This window comes from Salvelinus namaycush, chromosome 12, assembly GCF_016432855.1.
Source record: "Salvelinus namaycush isolate Seneca chromosome 12, SaNama_1.0, whole genome shotgun sequence".
Taxonomy (NCBI): domain Eukaryota; kingdom Metazoa; phylum Chordata; class Actinopteri; order Salmoniformes; family Salmonidae; genus Salvelinus; species Salvelinus namaycush.
The window spans coordinates 42,819,398-42,844,090 of NC_052318.1; the positions used below are offsets into that span (position 1 = coordinate 42,819,398).

The 24,693-nt window shown below is 42.6% G+C and overlaps 1 protein-coding gene across 1 annotated transcript in view; it reads left to right on the forward strand.

Moving 5' to 3' along the window:
• The window catches only part of LOC120056606 (neuronal migration protein doublecortin-like), a 58,890-nt gene extending 39,777 nt beyond the window's left edge, over window positions 1-19,113 (forward strand). The window contains exons 3-6 of the mRNA XM_039004805.1: window positions 1,598-1,700; window positions 15,698-15,763; window positions 18,654-18,751; window positions 18,969-19,113. Coding sequence (XP_038860733.1) covers window positions 1,598-1,700; window positions 15,698-15,763; window positions 18,654-18,751; window positions 18,969-19,025 — 324 coding nt within the window. The 3' untranslated portion in view covers window positions 19,026-19,113. The remainder of the gene's footprint in view (window positions 1-1,597; window positions 1,701-15,697; window positions 15,764-18,653; window positions 18,752-18,968) is intronic.
• The last annotated feature ends 5,580 nt before the right edge of the window (window positions 19,114-24,693 follow it).

The following is a 24,693-nucleotide window of genomic DNA, read 5'->3' on the forward strand; positions in this document are numbered from 1 at the left end:
GTGGGGGCTGGGTGGAGGGCTGGCAGACCCCATCACGCTTCCCATCTGACACATGATTGACAGCCCGAGAGGCATCCTTAAAATGTCCCCATTATAGCTACATTCCTGCTAAATTCCACACGGCAATTGTAAGATTGAAGATAATATTTTTTTTTAAATAAAACATTTAAGCTCCCAATATTGACTGTTTAATGATACACTGAAAGACTGGGTGAGTTAATTAGAGGTCTACAATGAAAAAGCAATAAGAATGGGATTATATATAGTCATTTCATCACTAGGGTTTGACCCTAGGGATATGTGCCACTCCTGCCCCCTGTCTATGGCCTGGACCCGTGGGACATGGAGGAGGTACAGCTGGCAGACGCCATGCAGACCAGACACTCCTCCAGTAGCGACAAGCATCATGGCAGCTGCTGGGGTGGGGTGCTCCAGAATTAGCATCAGCTCATAGTTTAGAAGTGTGTCACAAAGAAGGTTGTGATGTGATGTATCCTGGGTATTACCCTCCAGGTTCTGAACCTCGGGGGCGTGGCGTGGCCCCCTGGACGCCTGTCACCCGGGAGACCAGAGAGGAAGACTGTTTTGAATGTGAGGTGGGGGAGGGCCTAATAAACCTGCTAGTTCCAGGAACAGGGCTTTTCTATTGGAGGGTCATCAGTGAAAGGGGGTGTGGCCCGAGACGTCTGTCCAGTAAGTAGCTTGTGACATGAACAGCTGCAGTGAAGGGGATCATAACCCTTAGAGGAGTGGGTTAAACTGAGCTCTGTGATACACAATTATTAGTCATTATTAAAGACTCAGTAACGTTGGACTGTGTGTGATTGGGACATGTTTGGCTCTAGTAGCCATGCTAACGTGCCAAGAGTACTCAATACAACCAGCTTTCTTTCATTGGCTGAATACAACCTATTGTAGGAGAGGTTTTGTCTGCTGTTGGACTCCATTGAAGGCTGAAGGAAGTCTGACTCATTAGATGAAATCTTAGATAAATTCGCCTTTGTCTTCTTATACTAAAAGTGTCAGTTCTTCCTAATAATAGCTCTTTATGTAAAGTAGGATGTTGCAGATGTATTATATCTCATGTCTTAGTCCTTTACTAGCCACAGATTTTACCATCAACAACCATCTCCAATTTAAGCGGTATTAAACCCAGGATTTTAGATAATTCTACGAGCTAGCCCCACAGCTATTCACTAATCTCAAACCTCGCACAATTATATGCAACGTTTTGTCGTGGTTGAATGCAAGTGTATTATCTTTTTTAATGAACACACGGTCAGCATTTTAAAAGCAGTTTAGCGAACTGGAGAATGTTAATGCAGTATAAGACCCTCTTTTTGGGGCACACATTGGCTGCTGAATTTCTTTGCTCTATCTGTGTGTTGCTGTTACTGTAATGCTGTTACTGACATGATGTGACCTGGAGAAAAGTGCAGAGTCAAGGAGGTGGTAGTGCTGAGATGTCGGACTGGTCACTGTCAAAGATGAATGTATTTTAAATCTGATATGTCATGTTAAGATCCCACTGAATTGTATGTATGCATTGTCGCAGAGCTGCATTCTCACATGGTCCCGTGTTTCTCTGCTCCACCAGGTCACCTGTCTTCAGGATTTCTTTGGTGATGATGATGTCTTCATTGCCTGTGGCCCAGAGAAGTTCCGCTACGCCCAGGATGACTTCTCCCTGGATGAGAATGGTGAGAGCAGCCACACCACTAGTAACCTACTGCACCACTGTAACACCACTAGTAACCTACTACACCACTGTAACATCACTAGTAACCTACTGCACCACTGTAACACCAATAGTAACATACTGAACCACTGTAACACCACTAGTAACCTACTACACCACTGTAACACCACTAGTAACCTACTACACCACTGTAACACCACTAGTAACCTACTGCACCACTGTAACACCACTAGTGACCTTTACACCATGAGTCACCTACTACACCACTGTAACACCAATAGTAACCTACTGCATCACTGTAACACTACTAGTAACCTACTACACCACTGTAACACCACTACTCACATACTACACCACTGTAACACCACTAGTAACCTACTGCACCACTGTAACACCACTAGTAACCTACTACACCACTGTAACACCACTAGTAACCTACTGCACCACTGTAACACCACTAGTGACCTTTACACCATGAGTCACCTACTACACCACTGTAACACCACTAGTAACCTACTACACCACTGTGACACCACTAGTAACCTACTACACCACTGTAACACCACTGTAACCTACTACACCACTGTAACACCATGAGTCACCTACTACACCACAGTAACACCACTAGTAACCTACTGAACCACTGTAAAATCACTAGTAACCTACTACACCACTGTAACACCCTAGTAACCTATTACACCACTGTAACACCACTAGTCACATACTGCAACACTCTAACATCACTAGTAACCTACTACACCACTGTAACACCACTAGTAACCTATTAACCCACTGTAAAACCACTAGTAACCTACTACACCACTGTAACACCACGTGTAATCTACTACCCCACTATATCACCACTAGTCACCTACTACACCACTGTAACACCACTACTAACCTATTACACCACTGTAAAATCACTGGTAACCTATTACACCACTGTAAAACCACTAGTAACCTACTACACCACTGTAACACCACTAGTAACTTACTACTCCTCTGTAACACCACTAGTCACCTACTGCACCACTGTAACATAACTAGTAACCTATTAAACCAGTGTAACACCACTAGTAACCTACTAAACCACTGTAACAGCACTAGTCATCTACACCAATAGTAACCTACTACACCACTGTAACACCACTACTAACCTACTACACCACTGTAAAATCACTAGTAACCTATTACACCACTGTAAAACCACTAGTAACCTACTACACCACTGTAACACTACTAGTAACCTACTACTCCTCTGTAACACCACTAGTAAACTACTTCACCACTGTAACACCACTAGTCACCTACTACACACATGTAACACCACTAGTCACCTACTTCACCACTGTAACACCACAAGTAACATATTACACCAATGTAACATAACTAGTCACCTATTACACCACTGTAACAGCACTCGTAACCTACTGTACCACTGTAAAACCACTAGTAACCTAGTACACCACTGTAACACCACTAGTAATCTACTACACCACCTTAACACCACTAGTAACCTGCTATAACAGTAGTAACCTACTAACTGACTATAACATCACTAGTAACCTGCTACACCACTGTAACACCACTAGTAACCTACTACACCACTGTAACACTTCTAGTAACCTACTACACCACTGTAACATCACTGGTAACCTACTACATCACTGTAACACCACTAGTAACCTACTACATCACTGTAACACCACTAGTAACCTACTACACCACTGTAACACCACTAGTAACCAACTTCACCACTGTAACACACTAGTAACCTACTACATCACTGTAACATCACTGGTAACCTACTACACCACTGTAACACCACTAGTAACCTACTACTCCTCTGTAACACATCTAGTAACCTATTACACCAATAGTAACCTACTGCAAAACTAAGACCACTAGTCACCTATTGCACCACGGTAACACCAGTAGTCACCTACTACACCACTGTAATATCACTAGTCAACAAACTACACCACTGTATCACCACTAGTCACATACTACACCACTGTAACACCACTAGTCACCTACTACACCAATAGTAGCCTACTATACAACTGTAACATGACTAGTAGGTTACTACACTGCTGTAACACCACTAGTAACCTACTACACCAATAGTAACCTACTACACCACGGTAACACCACTAGTAACCTACTACATCACTGTACCATCACTGGTAACCTACTACACCACTGTAACACCACTAGTAACCTACTACATCACTGTAACATCACTGGTAACCTACTACACCACTGTAACACCACTAGTCACCTACTACACAATTGTAACACTTCTAGTAACCTATTACACCAATAGTAACCTACTGCAACACTAAGACCACTAGTCACCTAATACACCACGGTAACACCAGTAGTCACCTACTGCACCACTGTAACACCAGTACTAACCTACTACACCACTGTAAAATCACTAGTAACCTATTACACCACTGTAAAACCAATAGTAACCTACTACACCACTGTAACACCACTAGTAACCTACTACTCCTCTGTAACACCACTAGTCACCTACTACACCACTGTAACACCACTACTAACTGTAAAACCACTAGTAACCTACTACACAACTGTAACACCACTAGTCACCTACTGCACCACTGTAACACCACTAGTCACCTACTACACCACTGTAACATAACTAGTAACCTATTAAACCAGTGTAACATCACTAGTAACCTACTAAACCACTGTAACAGCACTAGTCATCTACACCAATAGTAACCTACTACACCACTGTAACACCACTACTAACCTACTACACCACTGTAACAACACTAGTAACCTACTGCACCACTGTAGCATCACTAGTAACCTACTACACCACTGTAACACCACTACTAACCTACTACACCACTGTAACAACACTAGTAATCTACTACACCACTAGTAACCTACAACATCACTGTAACACCAATAGTAACCTACTGCACCACTGTAGCATCACTAGTAACCTATTACACCACTGTAATCCAATAGTAACCTACGACACCTCTGTAACACCACTATTACCCTACTACACCACTGTAACTTCACTAGTCACTTACTACACCACTGTAACACAACTAGTCACCTACTACACACTGTAACATCACTAGTCACCTTCTACACCACTGTAACATTACTAGTTACATACTACACCTCTGTATAACCAGTAGTGACCTAATACACCACTGTAACACACTAGTCCCCTCTTACACCACTGTAACACTTCTAGTAACCTATTACACCAATAGTAACCTACTGCAACACTAAGACCACTAGTCACCTACTACACCACTGTAAGACCACTAGTAACCACTGTAATATCGCTAGTCAACAAACTACACCACTGTATCACCACTAGTCATGTACTACACACCTGTAACACCACTAGTCACCTACTACACCACTGTAACAGCACAAGTAACATATTACACCACTGTAACATCACTAGTCACCTATTACACCACTGTAACACCACTAGTAACCTACTACACCACTGTAACAACACTAGTCATCTTCTAAATCAATTGTTACCTACTACACCACTGTAACACCACTAGTAACCTACTACATCACTGTATGACTACTAGTAACTACTAGTAACATCACTCGTAATCTACTACACCACTAGTAATCTACTACACCACTGTAACATCACTCGTAGCATACTACACCACTGTAACATCACCAGTAACCTACTGCACCAATTGTAACCTACTACACCACTGTAACATCACGAGTAGCTTACTACACCACTGTAACACTACTAGTAATCTACTACACCACTACTAATCTACTACACCACTGTAACATCACTCGTAGCATACTACACCACTGTAACATCACCAGTAACCTACTGCACCAATTGTAACCTACTACACCACTGTAACACCACTCGTCACCTACTGCACCACTGTAACGTCACTAGTAACCTACTAAACCAGTGTAACACCACTAGTAACCTACTACACCACTGTAACACCACTAGTCACCTACTGCACCACTGTAACACCACTAGTAACCTACCACTCCTCTGTAACACCACTAGTAAACTACTTCACCACTGTAACACCACTAGTCACCTACTACACCACTGTAACACCACTAGTAACCTAGTACACCACTGTATGACTACTAGTAACCTACTCCACCACTGTACCACCACGAGTAACCTACTCCACCACTGTATTACCACTAGTAACCTACTACACCACTATAACACCACTGGTAACCTGCTATACCAGTCGTCACCTACTACACCACTGTAACACCACTTGTCATCTTCTACCCGACTATAACACCACTAGTAACCTATTACACCACTCTAACACCACTAGTCACTTATTACACCACTGTAACATCACTAGTAACCTACTACACCACTGTAACACCACTAGTCACCTACTACACCATTGTAACACCACTAGTCACCTACTACACCACTATAACACCCCTAGTCACCTTCTGCACCACTGTTACATTACTAGTAACCTACTACACCACTGTAGCACCACTAGTCACCTACTACACCGCTCTAATATCATCTGTCAACAAACTACACCACTGTATCACCGCTAGTCACGTACTACACCACTGTAACATCACTAGTCACCTACTACACCACTCTAATATCATCTGTCAACAAACTACACCACTGTGACACCACTAGTCACCTACTACACCACTATAACAACACTGGTAACCTACTAAACCAGTGTAACACCACTAGTAACCTACTACACCACTGTAACAACACTAGTCATCTACTACACCAATAGTAATCTGCTACACCACTGTAACACCACTAGTAACCTACTGCACCACTATAACATCACTAGTATCCTACTACACCATTGTAACACCACAATTCACCTACTACACCACTGTATCATCACTCGTAGTATACTACACCACTGTAACATCACCAGTAACCTACTGCACCAATTGTAATCTACTACACCACTGTAACATCACTAGTAACCTACTGCACCACTGTAGCATCACTAGTAACCTACTACACCACTGTAACACCACTACTAACCTACTACACCACTGTAACAACACTAGTAATCTACTACACCACTAGTAACCTACAACATCACTGTAACACCAATAGTAACCTACTGCACCACTGTAGCATCACTAGTAACCTATTACACCACTGTAATCCAATAGTAACCTACGACACCTCTGTAACACCACTATTACCCTACTACACCACTGTAACTTCACTAGTCACTTACTACACCACTGTAACACAACTAGTCACCTACTACACACTGTAACATCACTAGTCACCTTCTACACCACTGTAACATTACTAGTTACATACTACACCTCTGTATAACCAGTAGTGACCTAATACACCACTGTAACACACTAGTCCCCTCTTACACCACTGTAACACTTCTAGTAACCTATTACACCAATAGTAACCTACTGCAACACTAAGACCACTAGTCACCTACTACACCACTGTAAGACCACTAGTAACCACTGTAATATCGCTAGTCAACAAACTACACCACTGTATCACCACTAGTCATGTACTACACACCTGTAACACCACTAGTCACCTACTACACCACTGTAACAGCACAAGTAACATATTACACCACTGTAACATCACTAGTCACCTATTACACCACTGTAACACCACTAGTAACCTACTACACCACTGTAACAACACTAGTCATCTTCTAAATCAATTGTTACCTACTACACCACTGTAACACCACTAGTAACCTACTACATCACTGTATGACTACTAGTAACTACTAGTAACATCACTCGTAATCTACTACACCACTAGTAATCTACTACACCACTGTAACATCACTCGTAGCATACTACACCACTGTAACATCACCAGTAACCTACTGCACCAATTGTAACCTACTACACCACTGTAACATCACGAGTAGCTTACTACACCACTGTAACACTACTAGTAATCTACTACACCACTACTAATCTACTACACCACTGTAACATCACTCGTAGCATACTACACCACTGTAACATCACCAGTAACCTACTGCACCAATTGTAACCTACTACACCACTGTAACACCACTCGTCACCTACTGCACCACTGTAACGTCACTAGTAACCTACTAAACCAGTGTAACACCACTAGTAACCTACTACACCACTGTAACACCACTAGTCACCTACTGCACCACTGTAACACCACTAGTAACCTACCACTCCTCTGTAACACCACTAGTAAACTACTTCACCACTGTAACACCACTAGTCACCTACTACACCACTGTAACACCACTAGTAACCTAGTACACCACTGTATGACTACTAGTAACCTACTCCACCACTGTACCACCACGAGTAACCTACTCCACCACTGTATTACCACTAGTAACCTACTACACCACTATAACCCCACTGGTAACCTGCTATACCAGTCGTCACCTACTACACCACTGTAACACCACTTGTCATCTTCTACCCGACTATAACACCACTAGTAACCTATTACACCACTCTAACACCACTAGTCACTTATTACACCACTGTAACATCACTAGTAACCTACTACACCACTGTAACACCACTAGTCACCTACTACACCATTGTAACACCACTAGTCACCTACTACACCACTATAACACCCCTAGTCACCTTCTGCACCACTGTTACATTACTAGTAACCTACTACACCACTGTAGCACCACTAGTCACCTACTACACCGCTCTAATATCATCTGTCAACAAACTACACCACTGTATCACCGCTAGTCACGTACTACACCACTGTAACATCACTAGTCACCTACTACACCACTCTAATATCATCTGTCAACAAACTACACCACTGTGACACCACTAGTCACCTACTACACCACTATAACAACACTGGTAACCTACTAAACCAGTGTAACACCACTAGTAACCTACTACACCACTGTAACAACACTAGTCATCTACTACACCAATAGTAATCTGCTACACCACTGTAACACCACTAGTAACCTACTGCACCACTATAACATCACTAGTATCCTACTACACCATTGTAACACCACAATTCACCTACTACACCACTGTATCATCACTAGTAGCGTACTACACTGCTGTAACACCACTAGTAACATACTACACCAATAGTAACCTACTACACCACTGTAGCACCACTTGTAACCTTCTACCCCACTATAACACCACTAGTCACCTACTACGCCATTGTAACATTACTTGTCACCTAATACCCCACTGTAATCCAATAGTAACGACACCTCTGTAACACCACTATTGACCTACTACACCACTGTAACTTCACTAGTCACCTTCTACAGCACTGTAACATCACTAGTAACCTGCTATACCACCGAAACCCCCCTGTAACCTACAAAACCACTGGAACACCACTAGTAACCTACTACTCTTCTGTAACACAACTAGTAAACTACTTCACCACTGTAACACCACTAGTCACCTACTCCACAACTGTAACACCACTAGTCACCTACTACACCACTGTAACAGCACAAGTAACATATTACACCACTGTAACATCACTAGTCGCCTACTACACCACTGTAACACCACTAGTTACCTATTACATCACTGTAACACCGCTTTTTTAGACATTCTCTCATCTGTCAATGTGATTGTGCTACTATACACTGAGTGTACAAAACATTAAGAACACCTGCTCTTTCCATGACATAGACTCACCAGGTGAATCCAGGTGAAAGCTATGATCCTTTATTTATGCAACTTGTTAAATCCACTTCAATCAGTGCAGATGAAGGAGAGGAGACAGGTTAAAGAAGGATTTTTAAAGTGGAACTGATTGCGTTTTAACTACTTTACATGTATGAAACAAACAGACAATCAGCATATCAGTCAAACATATCAAATTCCCAGTTTATGTTACATAACCATCTTCATAAGAGGTTTTTAAAATAGATTATATTTGACTCAACATTCCATGATTGTACACCAAGAAATTGTTGGCAGATTAGATGGATGCAGTTCAAAGCATGCTTAATGTAATTCACCAATACATTTCTTGATTGTCCAAAAAAGATTACCAGGTTGTAAATCACAGCTGGCCTGGTACATTGTTTGCTGCCTCCACTCTTGGTGTGCGTGAATTGGACCATTTTCCTATTTTCCTAACGAGTACTTCTGGGTGTCATGGAAAATGTAGGGACGTAAAAGTACATTATTTTCTTTAGGAAAATATAAATAGTAAATTAAAATACAGGTACTCCAAAAAAACTACTTAAGTAGTACTTGAAAGTATTTTTACTTAAGTACTTTACATCACTGAGAATAACTGATGAATTTACGCCAAACCTGCTGAATATTACCAGTGTCAGTCAACATATGCAACAAAAAAAATCGGCACGAACTCTCTAGATAACATGTAAACAGCCTAGCTAACCAGCTCTGGTAGGGTGAGTAAAATGGTCAGAGTGAGGTGTTCTCTCATTTGTGTCTGGAATTAGCTAGATAGCAAGCTAGCCAACTTTAGCCAGGCAGGCAAGCTGCAGAAGGACGTGTAGGCTACAATTCCCCATTGTTTATCAGTACAATTTTGACGGCCAACTAGCTGAAAAAGTTTGAGAGGGTTTATCTCAAGTTCCTTTGTTATATTTGAGCTAATCTTGCTCTGGTTAGCATTAATTCTTGATCTTGTTGAGAGCCTACCTTTTTATGGTTGTTTGATCAATACGATTGTATGTTTCCCAAATGTAAGAGGACTCCCGTGGTATTGACATATTTGCAGAAATCCATTCAGGTGTATTTTGTGGCTTTTGGCGAATGCTTTCTAATGATCTAAAGTCAAGCTGTTACAACTGCCTGTAAACACACAGGCCAGTTCAAAGTGAATGATAGCAGGCCTATGTGGCAATGGCTTGTTTGCATAAAGGCCTACTGTAGCTCTGATTGGCTATGGTGCACCTGTAGCTCTGATTGGCTATGGTGCACCTTGTAGTCCTGGATGAGACAGATGTTTTATTTACTGCAGTGTCTATTAATTGTCCAAACGCACGGCCGCTTTCCCACTCTATACTGGTATATCATTTTCACAAATGCCTTAGTATACGTAATTCTCAAACATTCTAAGAATTTATGAAAACGTGAAAATCACCATATCTAAGTGATCGCTTGTCAAATTTTTTTTTTTTAAACTGTGTCATTTTCTTCATGGGGGTGTTTATGAACAGCTAAGATTTCATGTTGCTGAAATGCTGTCAGTTCCACTTTAATCCTTGAGACAATTGAGACATGTATTGTGTATGTGTGCCATTCAGAGGGTAAATGGGCAAGGCAAAATATTTAAATGCCTTTGAACAGGGTATGGTAGTAGGTGCCAGGCGCACCGGTTTGTGTCAAGAACTGCAACGCTGCTGGGTTTTTCACGCTCAACAGTTTCCTGTGTGTATCAAGAATGGTCCACCACCCAAAAGACATCCAGCCAACTTGACACAACTGTGGGAAGCATTGGAGTCAACATTGGCCAGCATCCTTTTGGAACGCTTTCGACGCCTTGTAGAGTCCAAGCCCCAACGAATTGAGGCTGTTCTGACGGCAAAAGGGTGTGCACTTCAATATTAGGAGGGTGTTCCTAATGTTTTGTACACTCAGTGTATGCTGACTACTGTATATTTCATTCTCTCTCACATCCACCCAGACATACACGCAGACAGGAACACAGACAGGAACACAGACAGGAACTCACAGGTCTGTTTTCTGATTTAGAAAGTAAAGAATCTATCTGAAATAGAAAGTGAAATAAATATCTGCACGCCAGTGAACCCAGATATTGTCTAGAGTTAACATACAGCATCTCAGTCCACATGTAGGCTAGCTAGCTGTTCAATGGAATGACTGGTAAATACCTCACATAGCAAAATCCCTTTTTGTGTCCTTTTGAGTTTTCTCCTCGCAGTCCAACACTTAGGTCTTTCACATCAGTACTGAACTAGCGCTCATAATTTAGACGGAGTTTATGTAAATTAGGCTTTAGCCATGTTAACTGATCGATAAGTAGTCTCTAGGGCGCCTCAAATGCCAAATAGGATCAGGCACCACCAGGGCAATATGGGAAGGACTGTAGAATGGCCATTTTATGTTTTCCTCACATCACATTTCAAAAGACGGGCCTACATATAGGACAGATTTTTCCATGCTACGCTGGGACAGATGCCTCTTACATACCAGAGTAAATGTATCATTTCTCTCATTGAATGTGTGGCTTTGTGTATTTATGTGTGGGTAGTGTATGTTAATGTATAGACCTGCTGTGTGTGTTGTGTGAAGTAAGCGGCTGGGAGGGATAAGCATGGGAAGAGGAACAGCCATTCATCTAGGTGGTGACAGGTTTAGGTCAGATGATCCAGTGGTGCTGATCCTGACTCTGAGTGGAGAGGAGAGGAGCTACCAAGCTTCCCTGGCTACTCCCTACAGGCTTCGTAGCCTATTTTTACATAATAGCTACACAGGCCACTGCACACTCAGCTCCCTCTTTCATACCTCGACACCTCTCTATATAAACTCAGCAAAAAAAGAAACGTTCCTTTTTCAGGACCCTGTCTTTCAAAGATAATTCGTAAAAATCCAAATAACTTCACAGATCTTCATTGTAAAGGGTTTAAACTCTGTTTCCCATGCTTGTTCAATGAACCATAAACAATTCATGAACATGCACCTGTGGAACGGCTTACAAACGGTAGGCAATTAAGGTCACAGTTATGAAAAGTTAGGACACTAAAGAGGCCTTTCTACTGACTCTGAAAAACACAGAAAGAAAGATGCCCAGGGTCCCTGCTCATCTGCGTGAACATGCCTTAGGCATGCTGCAAGGAGGCATGATATGGCCATACTGTGAGACGCCTAAGACAGCGCTACAGGGAGACAGGACGGACAGCTGATTGTCCTCGCAGTGGCAGACCACGTGTAACAACACCTGCACAGGATCGGTACATCCGAACATCACACCTGCAGGACAGGTACAGGATGGCAACAACAACTGCCCGAGTTACACCAGGAACGCACAATCCCTCCATCAGTGATCAGACTGTCCGCAATAGGCTGAGAGAGGCTGGACTGAGGGCTTGTAGGCCTGTTGTAATGCAGGTCCTCACCAGACATCACCGGTAACAACTACGCTTATGGGCACAAACCCACCGTCACTGGACCAGACAGGACTGGCAAAAAGTGTTCTTCACTGACGAGTCGTGGTTTTGTCTCATCAGGGTTGATGGTCGGATTCACGTTTATCGTCAAAGGAATGAGCGTTACACCAAGGCCTGTGCTATGGAGCGGGATCGATTTGGAGGTGGAGGGTCCGTCATGGTCTGTTGCAGTGTATCACAGCATCATTGGACTGAGCTTGTTGTCATTGCAGGCAATCTCAACACTGTGAGTTACAGGGAAGACATCCTCCTCCCTCATGTGGTACCCTTCCTGCAGACTCATCCTGACATGACCCTCCAGCATGACAATGCCACCAGCCATACTGCTCGTTCTGTGCGTGATTTCCTGCAAGACAGGAATGTCAGTGTTCTGCCATGGCCAGCGAAGAGCCCGGATCTCAATCCCATTGGGCACGTCTGGGACCTGTTGGATCGGAGGGTGAGGGCTAGGGCCATTCCCCCCAGAAATGTCCGGCAACTTGCAGGTGCCTTGGTGGAAGAGTGGGGTAACATCTCACAGCAAGAACTGGCAAATCTGGTGCAGTCTATGAGGAGGAGATGCACTGCAGTACTTAATGCAGCTGGTGGCCACACCAGATACTGACTGTTACTTTTGATTTTGATCCCCCCCTTTGTTCAGGGACACATTATTCAATTTCTGTTAGTCACATGTCTGTGGAACTTGTTCAGTTTATGTCTCAGTTGTTGAATCTTATGTTCATACAAATATTTACACATGTTAAGTTTGCTGAAAAATAAACGCAGTTGACAGTGAGAGGACGTTTCTTTTTTTTGCTGAGTTTAGCAGGGAGATCAGAAATAAGGGGAAATCATAATATACAGAACTACTATACAGTATCGGTTTAGGTGTGATGTGTTTTAGACGGGGTCCATTTCCTGACACGCTGCCTGCCCCTCACTGGGTTCTTGTGTGAAGGAGTTGACCCGTGTGCTTTAATGTTGTGGTTCCTTTCTTTCAGCACACTACCCCTCTGGAACCAAACCCAAATCAGCCCAGGGGGCCTTTAATAACCAAGGTCAGTGGGGTCATGCCGACATCACACTGACATCATATCATGTCTGCTGGAGACCACTGAGTTGGCCTGGGTGGGGCCAGAGGCAGGGGAAGGACTGAGCCCTATCTCTGGTCCAAGCTGATACAGCGTTTTCACATCGATAGTCCAATCTTATCACCATACACAGCCCTATTTGGTATAGATTTGGATCCTGTTGCCTTATCAGATTTGCGCATTAAAAGTTCAGCCAGATTTTATGGCCATTGCAGGAGACAGAGGGGAGTGTTTGTAGCTCAGTATGTAATAAGCATCACTAAAAGCCGAATTGGATCCAGTTCAAATGGCCATGGCAAATGTGGACTTAACTCAAGGCCCTTTAATTAACCCGTTCAAGGCCTGAATACATTATGCATAAGCCTTGAGCAAAACATCATAAACATGTTGCCAAACGCAGTATGTTATTGAACTAGTAACTGTTTTAGTGAGGGCATAACATGCCCATTTTCAGAATAAGCCCATCTGGCACTTCTGTCACCTTTGGGCCATGCCATTCCTCTCCTTAGTGGATGCAGCAGAGCAGGTGTCTCCTAAACACGTAAGTCTCTGCCAGAGAGAGAGTGGGCGAGAGGGGCGTTAGAGGGGAGGTGAGTGTCTGATGTGCTCTTTGGATGTGAAGGATTTTTGAATGCCCGGTGACATTTCACACTAGCGCTGGCACGCACACATCTAGCTGTGTGGGTGACTCTTGGTGCGTAAAGGTTAGGAAAACGGAGACAGACAGACACAGTGTGATCAGCTCTCAGCAGACAGGAAGGACAGACAGACAGTGCGATTAGCATTTACAGAGAGAGGAGGGTGGAGGTATAGAACGGTTGTGTGGTACTGAGAGGAAGGTGGAGGCACTGTGGAGTACTGAGAGCAGAGAGTGGAGGGGGAGTGGAGAGGGAGGGCAAGGAAGGCGAGGGAGGAGGGGAGGATGTCTAGGATTCTTTGTGACTGTCGGCTTCATGCTTCACTGTTTACCCTGGTTAATGCAATGACCCAGAATAAACCACACGGCATACACAACTACTGTACATACAGCAAACCTCGACGCTTTACATACACACATTAGACTGCATGCCATACAAAGCTAGCACCAAACTACAGTACAATATCACCAAACTACAGTACAATATCACCAAACTACAGTATAATGTCACCAAACTACAGTACAATGTCACCAAACTACAGTACAATGTCACCAAACTATAGTACAATATCACCAAACTACAGTACAATATCACCGAATTACAGTACAATATCACCAAACTACCGTACATAGAATTGCTGCACACACAGAAGTCACATAGACTGAAGCTCACTATGAAGCTACTCTTTGTACAACAGACACTACCAAACTGTCACACAATCCCCCTTACTGAAAACATTGCAGCAACAGTGGACTTCGTGAAAGACACATATGTGGCCATAAATGACCATTTACAGTGTCCATGTTCCCATTGTGTCAGTCTGTTTGCATGAAGGTCTGTTTCTTTGTCAATGCGGCCTTTCATGTGGAAGATACTACTGTAGTTACTGTGGCCTTTGTTTGTCTTATGCTCACACACTGTGTGTGTGTTTGTGTGGTGTGTGTGTGTGTGTGTGTGTGTGTGTGTGTGTGTGTGTGTTTGTGTGGTGTGTGTGTGTGTGTGTGTGTGTGTGTGTGTGTGTGTGTGTGTGTGTGTGTGTGTGTGTGTGTGTGTGTTTGTGTGGTGTGTGTGTGTGTGTATTTGTGTGTGTATTTCTCTCCACAGAAGGTTGCAGGATGATGAAGAAGAAAAGTCCAGGTCAGATCCGGCGCAGCAAGTCTCCTGCTGAATCGAGTGAGCTCATTATTGTCTGATCTATAATGTGACTGCCCATGGAAGCCCACACCCGACATAGACTGTTACAGAGTTACTACTACTCACCCACTTACTCTCAGCATCCAGCCACCCTGATTCTAAAAGCAGCTAGATTTAAACCAACTGATATGGATGCATGTGGTTATTATTGTTTTTACATGTCATTAATATGATGTGAATTTTTTCTGTTGTTTTGATTTGGTTTCATTTCTTCTTCTTTTTTTATGTTGAATTATACTTTATGTCTGTAATCTGCATGTTGTTGTCCAGGATTGCATTGCTCAGACAGGGTGTTTAAACGCTGGTGCTCATTGTCTGTCCTGTGAGTGAGACAGTGAGTCAGACAGTGTTTACTGGTGGGAACTGTCCTCTAATCGTAACACAGCACCTCCTGCACGGTGCACCACCCCAAACCCCCACTAATACATAGAAATGGGGACACAAAAAAATCCAGCCTTTGTTTGATCAGGATAATCTGAACAGATTACGAATCACAAAATGATACTAATCCAGCTCTGTTGTCCTTAAGCATTGATAACAAATATGAAATATGAAAAGAAAACAAAGGTAGTGGAGGATTGTAAACATCTGTCTGTAGCGCTTAGAGCGGTTATTATCCTTGGTGTACGCTGTCTGTGTCAGAGAGAGGGCCAACGAGATGTACAGAGGTTTGAAGAGAACACTCAGGAAGGAGCAGCAGTCTCCCTCACCTCTAACTACTAGACCAGTTGTAACCACTGATTATACAGGTCAGAGGGTTCACTACATGGGTCAAGGGATTAGGGCATGAGAGACCGTTAATTAGGCACTTTATTCTCGCACCTTGAACAACTAAACATCAATTCATCCAGTAGGCTAAAACACACACACACACACCAGGTGCTACCCTAGATGACGTGTCAGGCTGGGGTGTAGTGTAGAATGCTGCTTGGTGTCCCCCTGTCACCCGGTGTCACTCCACAGTGAGTTGGCTGGCTAGTCTGGCTGGTGGTGGGTGGATGTGAGGTCAGTGTGTCCTCCCAGCCAGACTCTGCTGCCCGACTCCCTCTCTCAGTGCTCTTGAATATTTCAGTGAGAGCTGGTGTGGGTCGGGGGAGGGCTTGCCCTTAAAGGCAGCAGATGGACAGCCAAGAGGCTAGTATTTCTCCTAATGTATCCAAGGTTAAGCAGCCTCTTTACAGTCAAGACATGAGAGTAGGTTGGCCACCCGGGTGGGTGATGGATCAGGAGGGGTGGGGAAACACTTAGGGTAGAGGGTCATCAATTTTACACCGCAGTCAGACACATTATCAAAATGGTACACTGTTAAATGACACCATCACACTGTTTTCTTTTTGGTTTTTCATTATTGTACATGTAAGTCATCCAACATATACCCTTTTAAATCATACAGTTTTGCATTGAGTACTGATACACGGATTACTTAGCTTTCATAGTTTCAGACATGGATGGAGGGAGAAATACTGTATGTTGCTGTTGTTAGGACTTGGTCTGAAATGGTTTCCTGTATATTTCTTATATGTTTATTAGGCTGCTTACTGATATGGTTTCTACCTGTCGAGCATGCTTTCCCTCTTATACATCTACCCCAATATTAACCCCTATACCCCAATATTAACTCCTATACCCCAATATACCCCAATATTAACTCCTATACCCCAATATACCCCAATATTAACCCCTATACCCCGATATACCCCAATATTAACTCCTATACCCCAATATTAACCCTTATACCCCAATATACCCTAATATTAACTCATATACCCCAATATACCCCAATATTAACTCCTATACCCCAATATACCCCAATATTAACTCCTATACCCCAATATACCCTAATATTAAACCATATACCCCCTTTCTCCCGGGGTGGTTTGGGTTTTACTATTTTATTAACACTTTTGTTTTGTTGTTTGTTTGTTTTGTTTTATTTCAAATGTTTTGTTCTTTTGAAATAAAAGCCATGTTTTCAGTTATCTGTGGTGCATGTTTCTGTTTAACCCTTCAAAATCTGATTCATATTGAAAGGCTGGAATCAGACTAACAGTTGGCTGTATGTGACAGGAGAAGTTAAGCTCCTGGCCATTATACTGTCATACAGCATATATAGCACTACCTATCCCTCCCAGCCATAGACCAATCTTCTGAAATAGGCTATGGACTAGAATAGATTAAGTATATCTGTATTGCCTTCCCCACCTAGTTCTGTAGATACTGCTTTCATGTCATTCTCTCTACATGACACTGCTACATTTGAGGCCTTTCTTGGCTTTTTAGTTTTGTTTTCCTGGTTTTAGTTAAATAGACATTTTAGGTCTGGATGAAGATATGAACTTCATTGCATTGGAGTTGGCTTCATCTGCAAAGCTCTTGCTCCACTGTGCCTGTTTACAATTCAGACTGGAAGAGAGGCTAACCATCTGTTTCAAAGTCTTTCCTTAAGGATTCTGTTTTTCTCTTCAAGACAAAAGCCTTTTAAAAAGTCTTACTACACTAACTACGACACATCACACCACTCTCAGATGTAAACACTGTCAAGGCCAGGGGTATCCTAGCAACCTGCCAGGGCTGTAGAGAAATGGCCAAATGTCCTCCAGCAGAGAGGAACAAACAGGGACCCGGTCAGTCAGTCAGCCGCCCAGAGAGACTCTGTCTACAACCAAGTGAGGGCAAGGCCCAGGAATGGCCCTACTCTGGGGCCAAGGAGTCCTGGCATACACACTGTCTAATTCACTGGTCTCTCTCTCTCTCTCTCTCTCTCTCTCTCTCTCTCTCTCTCTCTCTCTCTCTCTCTTTCTCCATTTACCTTTCGTATTCTCTCTCTTTACACCTCCCTTTCTTTCTCGCTCCGTTTGGGTTCTCACAGCCAATGGGACGGGCTCCAGCAGCCAGCTCTCCACCCCAATTTCCAAGCAGTCCCCCACCTCCACCCCCAACAGCCCAGGCATCCACCGCAAGCAGAAGGTATCCCATTCACTCCACTACCTAAATACCACTACTTATCCCTCCCTCTCTCTTTCCCCTCTCTCTCTCTCTCTCTCTCATACTGCCTTCTCTCTCTCACCCCCCCCTCTCTCTCTCAAACTGCACCTACACGCCCAATAGCTTAGCTCAGAACTCATTGAAGAGGATGTGTCCCCTAGCTCATTCAGATAATGATCCTCCATGTTTTTCCCTGTAGGATCTCTACCTGCCCCTATCTCTGGATGATGATGATTCTCTTGGGGAGTCCATGTAGAGCCTCCTGTCTGTCAGCTGCTGCCTGCCTACCCGTCTCCCCCTGGCCTGCCACTCGGAGGTATCTCTGGTGCTCTCCACCTTCACAAACGGCCAGCGTCCTCTAGTGTACTATCCGGGAGGACTTCTCCATTTGATCTCTCCCTGGTGCCACGTGCTATGTCTATCTGACCTTGGCCACCACGGCTGTTCCACCTTTTGCTGCTTGAGAATTCACCACTAGATCTTGTTTTTTATATCCTATGTTGTTAAGAATGTATATGCTGGGCGTATACGACAATGATGTACGAATTACTGCATCTAACAAATTCGCCAAATCCTTCTATTGTGTGAAAGTCCAATGGTTCCTCTTCTGCTCTCAGAAGGGGCACATCATTTACTAACAAGCAATTTCAAAGATGCAGTTCCCACAATGTAACTACAAAAGTGTATTTTTCCCCAGTTGAAAACCATGCATTCTGATATAGGGCAAATCACACATTTCTACGATTTTCCCAATTCAAGTGCACAATTCCAAGCAGCAAATGGACTATTTCTCTGGGGTGTAGTAGTCAGTAGTCAAGTTTTGCTCATAATGTCCCTCTTTGTCCTCTCTCTTTCTGTGCTATGGTTCAAGCTGTTAAAAGTAATGAGAACATTTTTAGGGGAAGGCGCTTTAGCCGTGAGAGGTGAATGTCCTCCTTTTCATCTACTGTAAATACTGTGTATAGCCATTGCAACATCCCAGCTAATGCCTAACATTCATAACTATGCTTTCATAAAACGTCAGTACAACGCCTGCCAAACGTTGAGTCAACATAACATGTTTTCTGTGCATCATCTATCTATGAGGTCTTCAAAAACTGCAAGGCACAGTGGAGCCAAGCAGCTTTGAAACCGTGGGCATATAGAGTAGGGGTACTGGGGGAAGTTCTATTGGTGTGTACAAACCAACCAAAGCCAGAAAAAAATTGGCCCTTTTTAAAACAAACAAGCACATCCTTTTTGGTTTTTATTAAATAACAGTTTAGGATTCTTAAATGTGTTTTGGTGATGATTATTTGAACTCCTTTTTGTTACTGATTCTAAGATGCAGACGTCAATGGAGATGTGATGAAGCCAGGTGTCCTTATATTGAGGCAAGTTTAGAATAAATGATCCTTACAATAAAAAAATGTCAAAGCCAAAGTATATATTGTATCAAGCAAAGTGGAAATCTAAAATGTAGATCATCTGTAGTTCCCCCAGTGGAGACATACCTGTCTGCTACTGTACTGTACTGTCTGTTTGTTACTGGGGCCTCCCATGAGACCATTCTAACCAGACCATGTCCATGTAGGGTAAATAGATTTTCACCAGCACAGAAAACAGTAAGTAGAGCTTCTCACATTTTGCATGGCTAAATCTTTTTTCTTAGTGCTTATTGATTGAATACAAAGTTTAGATAGGAGGAAATTGAATTGTTTGTTCGGGGAAAAAAGTATTATTAAAAAAAATGAAGTAATATATATGTCTAAAACATTGTTCCTTTTCTTGACGAATGACACATGAATGGTTATAGTAACATCATGTTCCTAGAGAGGATGTCAGGCGAAATCTGATTAACACATCATTGTGTTATAGTGCAGGCGTAGGGACATTTTTCTGTGGCAGTCGTCCCAAAGAATAGTGTGAAATACTAGACCAAGTATTACGTATGTAAGGTATTTACGTATGTAAAGTGATCCAGTGTGAACCTGTCTCTGGATCTGACCCGAATCGGACCCAAATGAGCAGCACAGCACACTCTCGACTACTTACACCCGCCATCTGCAGGGAGTGATGTCACTGTGATGTCAGCACTACAGCTGCATGTCCACTTTTACATCTTCTGGGAATCAACACTTTGTAAAATAAAAGTCTTTTCTGGAGAATTCAGTTCTACTTTATCTCACCAGCTGTTCAATATCTTGTCTCTTTGCCCCAGATTTTCTACAGCTTAACATTAACAGTGTCAGTCGGTTGTTTTGTGTGAAGCCGCCACCACCATATAATACAGGAGGTGTGGGCCAAACTCTCACCTCCAGTGGTGCCTTTTCTTTTTTGATTGCCGTCTTTTGATATAAAAAAACAACAAAAAAACAGGAAAACTAAGACATGTCCTCTTTGTTAACAAACTGTTTGTAAAGCATTTTTAAATGTCTTGAATTGTAGAGCTGCTATCAGCGCAGTGGGATCTCTCATACATTGTTTTGTAGAATGCCAGGGTAACTATATCATAGTGCAAACGTACTCTCTTTCTGTTCTCTTTGAATGCATCTCTGATGGAATGACTTGGGTTACTGGGAAATGTACAACGTCCTCTTTAATGGTGTTTTTGCAATGTCACAGTGGCTTGTTTCAGTGCTTCACTCTATGTATTAACCAATTCCCTTTTTCAATTAAAAGAGTTGTATTCCACCTCCCGTTCTGGCTGTACTCAAATGATGGCTGTTCGCTCAGTCTTAACTGAACAACACAATTTTACATTTCTGTCTCATTGTTTGAGTCACACCACTGCCACACAGTACCAATCCATATTCACATCCATGAATCTTATCATGATGAAGTCACATCACAGTCCATCTCCAATCTGTTTTTGATCATTACTAGGCGCGGTCTGTGTTGCAATGGATCCTACTGTGTAATATTTGCAGCAGTTCCTCTTAGCTGTATTCTGAAGACATGCAACCGTCGGTGAATTTAGAAAGGAATTTTAAGTGATCATATCACCCTTTAAAAATAGCAAGGGAAACAACTGCGGTACGTTACCATGGTAACACAATACAAGCCCTATCCTATACCTATGTCCCTTGGTACAGGTTTTGGGGATGTATTTGACGGTGTCCATGTGAGTGTATTTTATTCTGTGTGTGTGTGTGTGCATGCGTGCGTGGATGTGTGTGTCCGCATGCGTGTTTACGCATGTGTGTTCATGGTAGGGGGAAGTCTGGATGAGACGTCAAGAGGTAGAAAAGAGCAGACGCTGTGTGAAAAGCATGGTATTACTATTCTGTTCATGATCACCATTTTGGCCGTCTCAATCACCATGGTAACTGGGAGTCTCTCTCAACAGTAAACGTTAATCTCCAGTTTAAACAGGGGGTGTCTGGGAAATGAATTGCACTGTACACTACTGGGGACTGCTCCCCACGTTTACACTGCTTTCAATGCAGCTGAGACAGGGGCACTTTAGTAGACCTGCCGAAGCTACTGCCAAGCACTGAACCACTGCTACTGCTGTTCTGTACTGTTTCCTCTGGTAAAACCTAACCAGACGTCTGGAAGACATTCTGTCTCACCAAAGAGCATGTGTCCAAGACAAGTCACAAAGACAGAATAGCATGTCAATTATTTTCAAGTAGTAAATACATCTATAGACAGACAAAAGGTGTCTAAATCCATCATATAATTTACTACAGTATATCTTAAATGTCATGATTGACCCAGATTTGAATGCAAGTTCAACTAATGGCTCTTTTATATCTGGATCGCTGAGGAGTTACAGATTGCGCAATAGAAATGTAAAGGTAATTTCCGATTGAGCCGACATATGCAGCGTTCACCGTGAATGCAGTCTCCGCGAACGAGGTAGTGTTGCCTTTAAATTTCAATCACGCTGTAACGCTGAACTTCCGCCATACGGATTGAATAGAGCCCTAAAACCCAAGTAAGATTAAGAAAAAACATTTATCAACACATGTACTTAACCACCTGTATGGGCTAAATACATCCACAATAACTGTGTACCTTACACTATTCAATACAGACGCATGTAATTTATCCACTTGGATATGACATCCTACAGTTATATAAACTCAGGCATTCCTCTAACCTGGTGCAAAACCCAATTGGTCCCCATAAACCCCAGCACACCGGCAGAGAGATGGTCAACCCTAATGACTACCTTATGCAATCATGCGCACACTCTCAACATACAGTACCAGTCAAAAGTTTGGACACACCTACTCATTCAAGGGTTTTTCTTTATTTTTACTATTTTCAACATTGTAGAATAATAGTGAAGACATCAAAACTATGAAATAACACATATGGAATCCATATCCTTGGATCCTGGAATCCAACAGTCTTGAAGGAGTTTCCACATATGCTGAGCACTTGTTGGCTGATTTTCCTTCACTCTGCGGTCCAACTCATCCCAAACCATCTCAATTGGGTTGAGGTCAGGTGATTGTGGAGGCCAGGTCATCTGATGCAGCACTCTATCACTCTCCTTCTTGGTCAAATAGCCCTTACACCGCCTGGAGGTGTGTTGGGTCATTGTCCTGTAGAAAAACAAATGATAGTCCCACTAAGCGCAAACCAGATGGGATGGTGTATCACTGCAGAATGCTGTGCCTTGAATTCTAAATAAATCACAGACAGTGTCACCAGCAAAGCACCATCACACCTCCTCCATGCTTCACGGTGGGAACCACACATGCGGAGATCATCTGTTCACCTACTCTGCGTCTCATAAAGACACGGTGGTTGGAACCAATAATCTCAAATTTGGACTCATCAGGACTCATTTCTGAGGCTGGTAACTCTAATGAACTTATCCTCTGCAGCAGAGGTAACTCTGGTTCTTCCTTTCCTGTGGCAGTCCTCATGAGAGCCAGTTTCATCATAACACTTGATGGTTTTTGCAAATGCACTTGAAGAAACTCTTGAAGTTCTTGACATTTTCTGTATTGACTGACCTTCATGTCATGATGGACTGTTGTTTCTCTTTGTTTATTTGAGCTGTTCTTGCCATAAATGGACTTGGTCTTTTACGAAATAGGGATATCTTCTGTATACCACCCCTACCTTGTCACAACACAACTGATTGGCTCAAAAGCATTAAGAAGGAAAGAAATTCCACAAATGATCTTTTAACAAGACACACCTGTTAATTGAAATGCATTCCAGGTGACTACCTCATGAAGCTGGTTGAGAGAATGCCAAGAGTGTGCGAATCTGTCATCAAGGCAAAGGGTGGCTACTTCGAAGAATCTCAAATATAAACTATATTTTGATTTGTTTAACACTTTTTTGGTTACTACATTATTCCATAAGTGTTATTTCATATTGTTGACGTCTTCACTATTATTCTACAATGTGTAAAATAGTAAAAATAAAGAAAAACCCTTGAATGAGTAGTTGTGTCCAAACTTTTGACTGGTACTGTAAATACACACATGCTTGCACACACACAAACACACACACACTCGTACACAGACATACTGTACACACCATATGACAAAGTTGATTCGAATTGGACAGGGCTTTTGGACCTGGATCTGTAAAATAGTCTCTTACCATACTCAACATTCTACCATGGTGCTAGGAATCCCCGAATAGAGTCAATTTAAGAGACCATTCAAAACTTTATACAATACTGTATGCAGGGGTGATGTTTTCATGAATAACCAATATTATCATCAATGGGGTTGTAAAGAAATGTTCCTCACTACAATATTACTCAACAATAATAAACAGATTGATAAAATAGTTAATTTGTTCGATAATGTAGCTAAGAAACTAACATTGTTTTCGTGTATTATTTGGAACAACCCGAAGGACGGGTTTACCTTAGAAGGCTAGTCAACAACAGTCATCCCCTATCAGCCGTGGATCATAAAGCTCTTCATCTGTGGTCATTACTGAACATCATTACTGATCACAAT